This window comes from Myxocyprinus asiaticus, chromosome 21, assembly GCF_019703515.2.
Source record: "Myxocyprinus asiaticus isolate MX2 ecotype Aquarium Trade chromosome 21, UBuf_Myxa_2, whole genome shotgun sequence".
Classification (NCBI taxonomy): Eukaryota; Metazoa; Chordata; class Actinopteri; order Cypriniformes; family Catostomidae; genus Myxocyprinus; species Myxocyprinus asiaticus.
The window spans coordinates 19732696-19745593 of record NC_059364.1 but is presented as its reverse complement, the minus strand read 5'-3'; the positions used below and the strand labels follow the sequence as shown (position 1 = coordinate 19745593).

The window sequence follows — 12898 nt, the reverse complement described above, 5'->3', positions numbered from 1 at the left end:
ACAGCTAGACAGAGTGCAGCTAAATGGATCAGAATGCAGCGTCTTCAAAACTGAACTTCAACTTAACACGAATATTAAAAATGTGATGGTTATGGTGTCTCCTGTTAAGCCAACCGCGATTTGAAAATAGACGGTTCAGACAGTCACAAAAAAAAACAAAAAAAACAACTGGTGGGCGCTTACTAAGATTACTATGGTAACCTGAAGGAAGAACAGACAGACGTGCGTTGTGCACATTCTTTCATTGAGTTGGGCAGCGAATCTTCACATAATGACAAAATATGATGCATTGTATTTTGATTATGCAAACTTTTGTACATTTTGTAACAGATTATTTTATAACAGCCTATAAAAATGAATTGACAGTACACTTGAACAACAAGATGCAATGCAGCAGCCAAAGACGTTTGTCAGACATGTTATTATATATACAGTTATGCACATGTCATTGCCCCTCGAGTACTTGAGTAGACAAAATGACCAAAATGCCCATCCCTAGTTGTAATGTGAAAACACATTCAAACATTCACGTACAATGGGGATCTGGTTCTTTGCACTGATATTTTTCTTCCAGTGAGGATATTTCCACTGTTATAGGTTAAGATATTGGTGAATAACATTATAATTACTCACCTTTCTTTCAGAATGAGGAAGTGTTGAAGAAATGTGCTCAGGAGTACCTGTCTCGTGTCCGTAAGGAGGAGCAGCGCTACCAGGCCCTGAAGATCCACGCCGAGGAGAAACTGGATAAGTAAGTACAGATCTCTCACAATGCGGATGTTTTTTAATCTGCTTTGCCTGATAGGATTTATATTGCCTGGAACAACAAAGGTGACTGCTCAGCTAATTAGGGTTTGACTTATACTGTGCACTCAGTAAGTACATTTCCATGCACAATCTTACAGTACACCAATTATGCATAATACACTGACAATGTGTAAGGTCACGTAAATGTCTTAAACCATGAGCCTGATTTCGCTCTGCAAGTAAACACCTTTACTAGAGTTCTGGAGGATTTTTCAATGCAAACATGTGCTGTGTGCATGCCTGTTTACGTTTTGATGTCAAAACCAGTGAAAAAACCTGTGATTTCAAATCTAATGTAAACAAGATTCCCTATCTGTCACTCACTCGAAGTTGTGTCGATGTAGTGACACTAGGGGTCACTCTTGGGAGCCCCAAACACCTCTGATGTTTAAGAAAAGGCCAATGAAAATTTGGCGAGTGGAATTTGCATGCCACTCCCCCGGACATATGGGTATAAAAGTAGCTGGTGTGCAACCATTCATTCAGATTTTTTCTTTGGAGCCGAGCGGTGTTGATGTATTCCACTGCTAATCCATTCACCTTTGTAGAAAGCAAGCGATCTCCGTGGCTGTTGGATTTCAAGGCGCATCACAGTGGTTTCTCCCCCTCTCGCACAGATAAGTGCGGAGAATGCCCCTGGGCGCTTCGACAGCACGCGTTGAGCTCTAAAAGAGTATATTTCTCCCTAAAAGTGTATATATTCCCTAAAAGAGTGGGCACTGACGGAAAGTGTCTTTTTAAAGATGAATCCCCAAAGACCTCCCATTCCCTAGCACGCTCGTGCGCCCCGGTTGAGTTCTGGGATGAGTCAGGCGGCCCGCCTCAGAGCAGGTTCGACCTATCATTCGGCGCTCAGGAGGAGGATGAGATCTTGATAGCAGCATCAGAGAACAGGCCAAGAACCCTTGGAAGGCTTCTAAGCACCCCTGAGGACGCGGACGACACGGAGGTGAGGAGACTCGTGCCACATTTGGAGGTGGTAGACAGACCACTCCATCCCCTGGTGGAGGGCCAGAGGGAGAATCCTTGGTTCCCTTTTTTGAGTTCGCTGCATGCCCGAAGCACTTTCCTCAATCTCTGGGTCATACACTCGATGCCTTCGGCCATCGTTGTTATGACAGCTGTGCACCAAGTATTGCAGGTGTGGGTTTCCCACCTCCATGAAGCCGGCCACGACACACCCACGCACAGGTGGTTGTGGCTGTTTACGAGGACACTCAGCCTCCTCTCCCATCACTCACCAGTCCTACGTTGGGTACGCGGAGGGAGGTAAGTGCCTTAACGTCTCTCCCTATACAGCGAGATCGGGACACGAGGCCCCCGACATAGCACTTCCCACCCCGCTCCGCCGCGAGACCCATTCCACGGGAACATCAACAGCGGTCGTACCCTTGGTGCCCCTCTCCCAGAGTTTGGAGGCGTGGTTAACGCTCTCCAACCTGTCGTGATGGCTGGCCAGGATGATCCGACTCAGCTACGCGATTCAGTTCGCCAGGCGCCCGCCCAGGTTAGGCGGCGTCCGTTTCACCTCGATAGGTGGCGAGGATGCCGCTGCCCTACGTGCGGAAGTTGCGGCCCTTCTGCAGAAGGATGCAATAGAGCCTGTCCCTCCAGCCGAGATGAAGGGCAGCTTCTACAGCCCCTACTTCATGGTGCCCAAGAAAGGCGGTGGTTTGCGAACGATCTTGGACCTGCGGGCACTGAATCAGGCCCTGTACAGGCTTCCGTTCAGGATGCTCACACAATAGCACATTCTATCGTGCATCCGGCACTCTACCAGGAGCGTAGCTTCCTTCTGGGCCTTCGCCAATGGCACCTCTCTAACAGATTTCTGTAGAGCAGCGGGCTGGGCAACACCCAATACCTTCGCAAGATTTTATAATCTCCGGGTCGAGCCAGTTTTGTCCTGTGTTGGTAGGTACAAACAAGTAAGGATTCGGGCAGCTGGCCGGGTGTACCACTGGCACACAAGCGCCTTTCCCCTTCCTCAGGGGAAGACATGCGCTCTTTCATCCACGTGAGTTCCCGGGATCAGTGAACCCTGGATTCCTCCCTCAGCACTTGTGGCAAGCAAATTCGGCAGAGGAATTAGATGCCAGGCCCAGTACTTGTGTCAGTATGCCCTGTTCAGGTCAGCCCCTGTACTGGGATAGGTGCTCCATATGCATTGGTTCCCTATCGGTAACCCCATATGACGTAATCTTCCATGGTACGGTCTCCCTGACGGTAGACTTGTGTCTCCCCTTGGGCAGAGTCCCCTCTGCCACCGGTCGCCATGTTTGTAGAGCTCTGGGTAGGACCTACCACAGGGACTTCCTCCACATGCGATACTGCCAATAAAGAATCGGTAAGCCCATGTGATGTATTTCCACACAATTACCTCCCCTTCGGGCAGGGTGTGGTCTCCGCATTGTCTTTTTCCAAGGACACCTACCCTGATGCGAATACGTTTGGCCCCAGCTGGAATCAAACGAGTTCTTTCTCTGGGAGAAGAAAGAAGAGAAAAGGCTGAACCAGCTGGTGCAGACTGTTCCCATTGTAGGCACATCTGACCCCTCCTTTTATGCTTTCGGGGGCGAGGGTCCATACGACGTGCACGAGGCATTGGGAAGGTTACGATGGGGCCGGTGCTCTTGTTACTTGGCACGCAGTGGCCTGCCTGCACCTGCACCGCCGATCCATGTAACACAGTTCAGCTGGTTGTGGTGTTTCGTATAGGGACTCCTAGTGTCACTACATTGACACAACGTCGAGTGAGTGACAGATAGGAAACGTCTAGGTTACTGTTGTAACCCCCGTTCCTTGATGGAGGGAACGAGACGTTGTGTCCCTCCTGCCACAACACAGAACTACCCGCTGTGATCGCCGGGACTCTGTCTCGGCTCCTCAGCATAAACCTGAATGAGTGGTTGCACACCAGCTCCTTTTATACCCATATGTCCGGGGGAGTGGCATGCAAATTCCACTCACCAATTTTCATTGGCCTTTTCTCAAACATCAGAGGTGTTTGGGGCTCCCAAAAGTGACCCCTAGTGTCACTACATCGACACAACGTCTCGTTCCCTCCATCAGGGAATGGGAGTTACAACAGTAACCTAGACGTTTTCTTGTGTTGTCAGTTTATTTTGAATGTGCTGATTTTTCCATAGTTATCAGCATATTGTTGTGCATGTAAATGCAGTCAGTGCTCTTTTAAGAGTCTATTGAACTATGAAGTGATGGCATGTCTTTGACTATGTGGCAACTGCAGGGCAAATTCTGAAATCGCTCAGGTGAGATCCAAAGCCAAGCAGGAGCAGGCAGCACATCAAGCCAGTCTGAGGAAAGAACATATGAAGGTGGACTCACTGGAGCGCACGCTGGAACAGAAGGTTAGACAATATTCACAAATCTATCTGCTCATCTGCACCAGACAGCTCTTGCAAGGCTAAAAATTAGGGGATTACAATTGTTTTATTGTGATTAATCTCTTTATTATTTTGTAGTTAACATGTTAACTACAAGTTCAGTTCCTTTGTAAGGAAAAAAATTTATATAATAACTGTATTCGATATCAAAACTCATGTGAAGCACACCCATCCTAGAAGCCAAGTTCCCACTAAACTGCAGATATTGACATACTTGATTGTTTTCACAGAACAAAGAGATCGAGGAATTGACCAAAATTTGTGATGAATTGATTGCCAAGATGGGGAAGAGTTAGCCATCCAGAGACTTAGTTCTGTCCATACCACAAAGGGACAAGAAGATTGTGGGGTTCTGTATTTTTCCTTCTTTCTGTTGGACAGAACAATGAACTAACCAAATGATCTTTGTGGGTCCCACACTACTGATGTCTTCTCAAAACTGGACTCCCCAGGACTGAGAGAACAGATTCCGGCTGTAATTACTTCCACTTCATTTAGATGTATTAATGTACACAATTTACCTATATTGAGGGTCTTGTGAAAGTACTCCCCATCAGCAGAGAATTTCTTTGAGAGTCTGTACAGCTCACAGAGCAAAAGGGAGAGAGAGTACCTGTTTTTAGTGAGCGTGTGGTTATGAAAGCCATTGCCATGACAACCACTGGTGGACCCGACTGTTAAACTGATTCCTGTGGTACCCTATTCTTAACTTGAAAACAGAAATATAGAGAATACATAAATATATAATATAAAACAGACTAAGTAATCATTCAGTTGTCACAAAGTGGTATTCATGATCATGAAAAATTGCATGTTTTAGGCCTTGATGATTTTGTAAATAGTGAAAATGACTTGAATATAGTAAAGGAACACAACTGCAGAATTTGATACTGTTAGTTTGATCTGCTATTTGTTTTATTGTCTCCTAGCAAAACTGATGTGCGATTTTTATTTTTGGATTTTATTTTGATATATAAATGAGCCCACTTGTCACTGTCAGTGGTTCAGACTTGAGCTAATTTAATCTGAATGGATTTGTCTCAGTCCTGCTATGGCTGATATTTCCACAGCAGCAAGATCTGCCATTTATACAAGACATGCTTACAAAGTGCAATAAAAGATGGCAATACAGCTCTTCTCATCTTCTGGTCTATATTTCACAAACATATATTCAATATACAACAGGCTGAAATTATATTATAATAATGCGATCCACTCCCATATGAGGGCATTAAAAAAAGCTTTTTGGAGATGTTAATGAACAAAGAATGAATCTTGCTGACATGATCCTATGTTCCTGATAAGCTTTGCATTATTTAGCTGGCAGATGGACATTAAAGATCACGCCATACAGACTATATTAGTGCCAGTGACATGCTGTCTGTGACTGAGCAGGTTAGATGAAGAAGAATTTAACCCTTTAACTGATCTCTCAACCAACTGGTAGAGCTTAGTTTTCTAGTAGATTAGAATTGTAAACACACTGTGAATCAGGCCCAGTTCTGATTTGTTTATTTTCTAACCCATGATAATGAAATCCTCACCATCCGTGTCAATAAGCGGGAAACCATCATGGGTCTTTGGAACTTTATCTCATTAACAGCACAGCAGAAGCAAAGAAGCATATGTAACAAAATTACACAGAATGCATTTCAACCAATCAGTTCAGTATGAAATAAAAAGTGTAAGAATCTATTATTTCACTCACTAGAAGTTTTTTTTTTTTTTTTAATAATTAAGAGTAAGAAGTAACAAGAAGAAAACAACATTATAAAACATGAAAAGACAATGAAATGACTTACAAACAGTGTTGTGTAAGTTACTCTAAAAGTAATCCACTAAAAATTACCAATTTTCTAAAAATTATAATCAGATTACACTATTCATTACTTAATGGAAAAAGTATTCACATTACTAATTACTTTCTAAAACACTGCATACAATAAGTTACTGATAGAACAAAGAAAAATTATGTAATGATGAAAGAACAGGGATAGGGATAGCACAATGGTGGTAACAAAATTATAAAATATAAAGATAAAAATAAAAAGTTTGCAATAAAAGTAATTTAATTTGAATAAGACACAAATAAATCATAAAAGGTGTTGACAAAACACAATAGTGTCTAAATGTATTTTTGTTAAAGCCTATTTCCAGCACAATAAACAGATTTATAATCATATAGTTAAGATATACGGTTCACTTATAGTACATAGTGTATAGTATACAGTATGCGCTTAATATGTAAGTAATATGTATTTCTTGGATCTGTGCTGTCAAACTAGAATATGGAGATCACATCTGAACCAACATTAATCAGATTAACAACAAAACTTAATTATACCAGACTGATGTTGATCTTCATTAATTCGATAGAGTAAACTTTGATTTGGTTTGGTTGAATGTTACCTCTACCACAAGCACACATTTAAACTGCCTTTGCAATAGTTATTTTATTGGTTGAGTCCACTTTTCACAAAGGTTGTGTCACAAAGGGACATGCTGGTAAACTAATACTGTACACAGAGGATGCATTAGGATTATAGAATACCTGGCTAACATGGAGCACTATAAGGGTGGAGCACAGCAACAGATCCTTCATCTCTGATTAGATGGTCATTCAGATCTTAAGATTGAACCATGGGCCTTAGTGGACAGGATGGTAATCTGTGTCTCCTCACTCCTATTGGGTATTAGCTCTCCACAAGCAGGGCTTAAGATCAGGGTTTTTAGAAGCAAACAACCTGCTTTTCACTGTGCTAACCTGACAGTCACAGACCATTGGCAACATGAGAGCTGACCATGTCTTTCTGCTGCTGGGCCTGTTCCTCACCCTCCTTGCTGCTCACAGTGAGTACCACTCCCTTATTTGGTTCTCTTTTTCTGTGTCATGTCTGCCACACTAAGTGTTAAATCCTGATTAGCTTTTCAGTCTAGACTTCTCAATCTGGTGTGTTGTCTTGTCTCTGTTTCATGCATTCTCCTGTTCACATCTTCATTATTTCATTTAGTCTCTTTAAACTATAATTTACTCCTGTGGAGTGTCCTTTCGTCTGGGAATATCTTCTCTGTCTTTTGTAATGGGCTGAAGGACTAACTGTAAGGAATCTGTAAAAACAATCCCTTAAACAGATTGAGGGCTACAAAGAGCTTGCTGCCTGGCTGGTGTTGGAAATAATTTTTATGGGACTACTGGACCAAAAAGGAGATAATCTCTCCCTGTACCGCAAATACTTTCCAAAGCCCCTTTACGAGGGTTTTCTAACAACATAAAAGTGCAGTGTGTCATTCGTATGTATCAGTTTATTTCAATTGTATCAATTGAAATTGAATAAATTCTCATTCTTAACAATTATGGATGTCTACTGTACCATCATGGTTTTACATTTTAGGTATGGTTAGGATTTTTCCTTCATTTTCAGTATTTTCAGAGCTGTTTTTTAATCAATAACACTTCCTATTAGCTCCACATTCAACAACACTTGCTTAAGACAGTGGATATAGATATCTTCAACTACAGGTCACTAAGGTGTCTGCCGAGGCACTAAACCACTTAATCAAGATAAGATATCAGTATTAAGGTAAACTATTTAGGTCTAGAATAGAATATAAAATAGAACAAATGTTAGATTAGAAACATAAAAAAATAGAGCAGTTCACTATGGGGCACTTTTTGCCACCTCAGTTTAAAAAATGTTTCACTTTCTGTGGCATGCAAATGTACATTTCTCACCCTGCTTCCAATATACTGTGCATAAACATGATATTACAATATACCAAAACTGCCTAGATATATTTGACAAATGACAGCTTAGGTCAGATAAAAATTTAGATTTTCTTGCTTTTTCTTGTATACTATAAAAGTTACTCTTCTAGCATGATTTTACTTTACCAAAACTGCCTGGACATATTTAAATGACAGCTGAAATATTTCACCTGCGTATATAGGCTTCAGTTTTTTCTTATTAGAAAAAAAAACAACAACAAAAAAAACTCCAGACTGAGACCAGCTCCACATACAAGAATTCATAATGGCCTCTACAGCAGTGTTTGGTACAGTTTGGAGGTAAAAGGATGTAATTTTAGATAAATGCTTTGAAAAAGATTACCTTAGGGCTAGCACTACATTTTAAAACTTATTGATATGTAGACGGTTCGATTTTCTACATTACCATCCTGTGAACTGAAGGTCTTTGCTATAAAAGAGGGTGACTCAGATACAGCGGAAAGATGTCTATAGGGTGAGCAAACAGTGATAAGACACAAAACAAAAGCAGCTTAAATCTTAAAATGAATTTCTGTTTTTAAAGATGTATGGAGTTTATGTGTCTGATCTTGTTGGCTTGAACTTCAAAGGATGTTTCTTTAAAACACACACACACACACACACACACGGTGCGGCTATCCTTATGAGTACTCTCCATAGACATAATGATTTTTATACTGTACGAACTATAGATTCTATCCCCTACCCCTAAACCTAACCCTCACATAAAACTTTCTGCATTTCAGAATCAGGATCAGAATCAGAATCAGCTTTATTGCCAAATATGCTTACACATACAAGGAATTTGTCTTGGTGACAGGAGCTTCCAGTGTACAACAATACAAAAACAATACAAAAACAGCAGCAACACATAGATAATAATAAAAAATAATTATACACATACGTACAGACACACACATACATACATACATACACATGGGTAGTGCAAATCTATACAATCTGTTATGTACAGTGCAAATGTTTTTTTTTTTTTCAGAGGAATGAAATGGCAGAAGAGGTTGGTTGTGTTGGATAAATATAAAAAAGAATAAACTGTGTATTGCACATAGTTATTGCTCAATGGGGCAGTTTAACTGTTCATGAGATGGATAGCCTTGGGGAAAAAACTGTTCCTGTACCTGACGGTTCCTGTACCTGACGGGGGGGGGGGGAGGTGCAACCAATAATCCTCTCAGCAGTCCGAACTGTCCTTTGTAGTCTTCTGACTACATTTTCAAAAAAACATCATTTAGTATGTTTGTTTTTTTTACGCAATTTGACTTATGGGGACACTAGAAATGACCTCATAAATCACATTTATAGCATAATACCCTTGTAATTACCAGTTTGTAACCTAAAATTTTTCCCTAGTAAACCATCAAAACTTGCCCACACACACACACACACACACACACACACACACACACATTTGGGACATGATAGCAAAGAGCTACATCAAAAAGGCTTAGCCAAAACATATTCTGCAGGGCATTTACAAGACAGTTAAAAACACTAAAATGTTTCTCTGCCGTGACTTCCGCTGATCCCTCCTGTCTGGTGAAAGACTGAGAGAAAAGATGTGTTTTGGGATGTAACATCAATCTTCTTTTTATAGAGTTCACAGGGAAGTGAATAAAAAGTGTAAAAGAAACATGTAGATTGAGCTCTGGAATGATTTTCATGAGGGCTGCATCAAAGTAATTTCATGTTGGGACATATTTGCTGGTTGCTGTCTTAAAGGGATAGTTCACCCAAAATGAAAAATTATCTCATCATTTACTGTCCCAGATGTGTATGACTTTCTTTCTCTGCTGAACACAAACAAAGATTTTTAGAAGAATATCTCAACTCTGTTGGTCCATTCAATGCAAGTAAATGGTGGCCAAATCTTTGAAGGTCCAAAAAAAAAAGCATAAATAATCCATGTGACTCCAGTGGGTAAATGTCTTCTGAAGCGATATGATAGGTGTGGATGAGAAACAGATCAATATTTAAGTTCTTTTTTTTACTATAAATTCTCCTCCCTGCCCAGTAGGTGTCGATGTGCATGAAGAATAAGAATTGGCAAAAACAAAAGAAGAAGAATGTGGAAGTGAAGGTGAAGATTTATAGTGAAAAATGACTTACATATTGATCTGTTTCTCACACTTATCATATCGCTTCTGAAGATATGGATGTAACCACTGCAGTCTTATGGATTACTTTTATGCTGCCTTTTGGACCTTCAAAGTTTTGGCCATCATTCACTTGCATTGTATGGACCTACAGAGCTGAGATATTTTTATAAATCCGTTTAAAGCTGCCTCACCATGGAGACTGAACTAGAGTGAATATATCTGAGTATATACAGCTCTGGAAGAAATTAAGTGACCACTGCAAAATTATTTCTCAGGATTTACTATTTATAGGTATGTGTTTGAGTAAAACGAAAATGTTTGTTTTATTCTATAAAGTACTGACAACATTTCTCCCAAATTCCAAATAAAAATATTGACATTTAGAGCATCTATTTGCAGAAAATAACAAAAAAGATGCAGTGTTTTCAGACCTTGAATGATGAAAAAAAAATAATAAATAAATAAATAAATAAATAAAAAGTTCATATTCATTTTTAAATGACACAATACTAATGTTTTAACTTAGGAAGAGTTCAGAAATCACTATTTAGTGGAAAAACCCTGATTTTCAAACACAGTTTTCATGCGTCTTGGCATGCTCTCTACCAGTCATTCACATTGCTACTGGGTGACTTTATGCCACTCCTGGTGCAAAAATTCAAGCAGTTCGTCCTAACGTGCCACCCCAATGTGCCACCCCCCCCACAAGATGCCGCCCTGTGTAAATGCCCATGTCGCCCATGCCTAAATCTGCCACTGATACACACAATAAGGAATACACAATATACAATAAAAATTATATATATATATATATAAATGTGCAGTAATGTTGTATAGTGGTTGTATTGACATTCAGGCTGTCGGTTGATAGTCAGTTGCCAGTGTGTTGTTAAGAGAAATATAATTTATGACAGCACATTTAAATGGTAAACTGCTAACTTTGCAGTGGTCTCTTAATTTTAACTCCTGTATATCATTGTCTGTATATCTGTATATGTTGTTATAAACTAATATGACTCCTCTATTTCTGCCTCTACTGTCCTTGTTTTTTTTTTTTATTTATTTATTTTTTATTATGTAAGCAGTTTGAATCAGAATCTAGCACTGCAGAGATATAGTGAAATTCACTTCATTTGTGCATACTAAAACAACAGAAACAATACAGCAGTAATATACTGTATAAAAAATATTTATAGAGACATTTGAGTCATGGTGCTGATGCAGGCAGTGCAAGTTTGTGTCTGGCTTGCAACTATTTCCTGTTCACCCCCAACCACCACCCCACTCCATTTCCCCCTGTCCACCGTCCACTACCTGTAGAAATATAATGGAAATAAAATATATACTGTAATAGTTAGTGGGTATATGTTGGTTTAAGATATAATAAAGTAGTATTGCTGGATCAGTACCAGTCTACAACTTCAGGCCTTTTCTCAAGGAGTTTAAAATTAAATTGATTCTTTGGCATTCTGCCTCCTTTGTCTTTATTTAGGTGAGGCACTACAGTGTTATACCTGCATGGGCTCTACAGATGAAGACTGCAATCGCCAGGGCTCCAAAACATGTCCGAGCTACTCAGATGCATGTGCTATTGTCCGAGGACATGGCAGTAAGTTAAATGGTAACATAGTCAATAGTTCATCTTCTTACATGGATGGATGAGATGAAATTTGGTGAGAACATTTAAAAATAAATCTGGGGCATCTTGGTGATGAATCACTGAGGGATACATCTTTAGAAAATTCATTAACAACTCTAGTGTGTGTGTATATGTGATAAAAGGAAGCACTGTATTAGGCTGGTGTATAAGAAGACAGACTGCTCTGTCTGGCCCCAGCTTAGAAGCAGGAGGTCTACAGCTTCCTTATGAGGATCAAAACACATTAATATATAATCACGCTGTCATACTGTTCTTGTCTTCTTAGGTGGTGTAATGAAGTCATGCTCTTACAAATCCTTCTGCAGCCAGGCCAACAGCCAGGGCTACAGAGCTCCAGGGGTGAAAGTTCATTGCTGCTACTCTAATGACTGCAATGTGGCTGGACACGCTACTAGAATCAGCACAGGGTTTCACTTCCTTCTGGGGTTTCTGTTATGCATCTGGCATTTATTGTGAAAATCATGTTGCCCTTGACAAACTAACCTGGTTATTAAACTCCATTACCACTGTGGAATTTGACGGAACTTTGTATACCATGTGATTGTTGCCATACGTACTGACAAAATGAATCATACCATACCGCAAATGTCAGCAAGTACTGCCATGGAATTGTGCATACAACAAACACTCACATCTATATGCAAGGACAAGTATAAGTATGGTCAAGCAAACACATGTAATGGATAAAGTACAGTTAGCTGGTCATTATTGCAAAATAAACCTTAACAGGTTGTTCAGAACTTGGTTTTGTAGAAACCCAAAGGGGTTTATTTTGTAATAGTGACCAACTGACTGTACTTTATCCTATTTATTACACGGCTACTTACTAAATAAATAAATAAATGGATATATATATATATATATATATATATATATATATATATATATATATATATATATAAAAGGAAATACTGATTTCAGTTGAAATTATTTTACTACGTGAGAAGAAAGAGACCGTAGGGTGATATGAGAGGCATGAAACTATTACAGCTATGTAGAAAGTGGGTTGCATGGGACATGTAAAGCAGTCATTATGCAAAATATTTGACCACAGAATGCTGTGAATGTTGCAAATGCTTGACCGATCAGAATCAAGTATTCAAGAGAGCTGTGTAATAAACACAGAGAAGTTCACATTTTT

The 12898-nt window shown here is 39.9% G+C and overlaps 2 protein-coding genes across 10 annotated transcripts in view; both read left to right on the top strand.

Annotated features, from left to right (window-relative positions):
- LOC127411905 (transforming acidic coiled-coil-containing protein 2-like) overlaps positions 1 to 5345 on the top strand; it is a 67283-nt gene extending 61938 nt beyond the window's left edge. For all 8 annotated transcript variants that reach the window (XM_051647791.1, XM_051647790.1, XM_051647783.1 and 5 more), the window contains 3 exons: positions 645 to 751; positions 4058 to 4178; positions 4445 to 5345. In XM_051647791.1, the coding sequence (XP_051503751.1) occupies positions 645 to 751; positions 4058 to 4178; positions 4445 to 4510 (294 nt within the window). In that variant the 3' untranslated portion in view covers positions 4511 to 5345. The remainder of the gene's footprint in view (positions 1 to 644; positions 752 to 4057; positions 4179 to 4444) is intronic.
- Positions 5346 to 6708: 1363 nt separating this feature from the next.
- On the top strand, positions 6709 to 12571 carry ly6pge (lymphocyte antigen 6 family member pge). 2 transcript variants are annotated; one of them, XM_051648438.1, is made up of 3 exons: positions 6709 to 7064; positions 11590 to 11706; positions 12023 to 12571. In XM_051648438.1, exons 1-3 carry the CDS (start codon positions 7004 to 7006, stop codon positions 12211 to 12213), a joined length of 369 nt encoding a protein of 122 aa, XP_051504398.1. In that variant the 5' UTR covers positions 6709 to 7003; the 3' UTR covers positions 12214 to 12571. The 2 variants fall into 2 exon arrangements, with proteins under 2 accessions (XP_051504398.1, XP_051504397.1); XM_051648437.1 differs by having other exon boundaries at positions 11590 to 11718.
- The last annotated feature ends 327 nt before the right edge of the window (positions 12572 to 12898 follow it).

Coding starts and splice junctions, on each gene's coding strand:
- ly6pge (XM_051648437.1), top strand. CDS start 7,004: ATGAGAGCTGACCATGTCTTTCTGCTGCTGGGCCTGTTCCTCACCCTC. Junction 7,065..11,589: donor CACCCTCCTTGCTGCTCACA/GTGAGTACCACT, acceptor GTCTTTATTTAG/GTGAGGCACTACAGTGTTAT. Junction 11,719..12,022: donor ACATGGCAGTAAGTTAAATG/GTAACATAGTCA, acceptor TTGTCTTCTTAG/GTGGTGTAATGAAGTCATGC.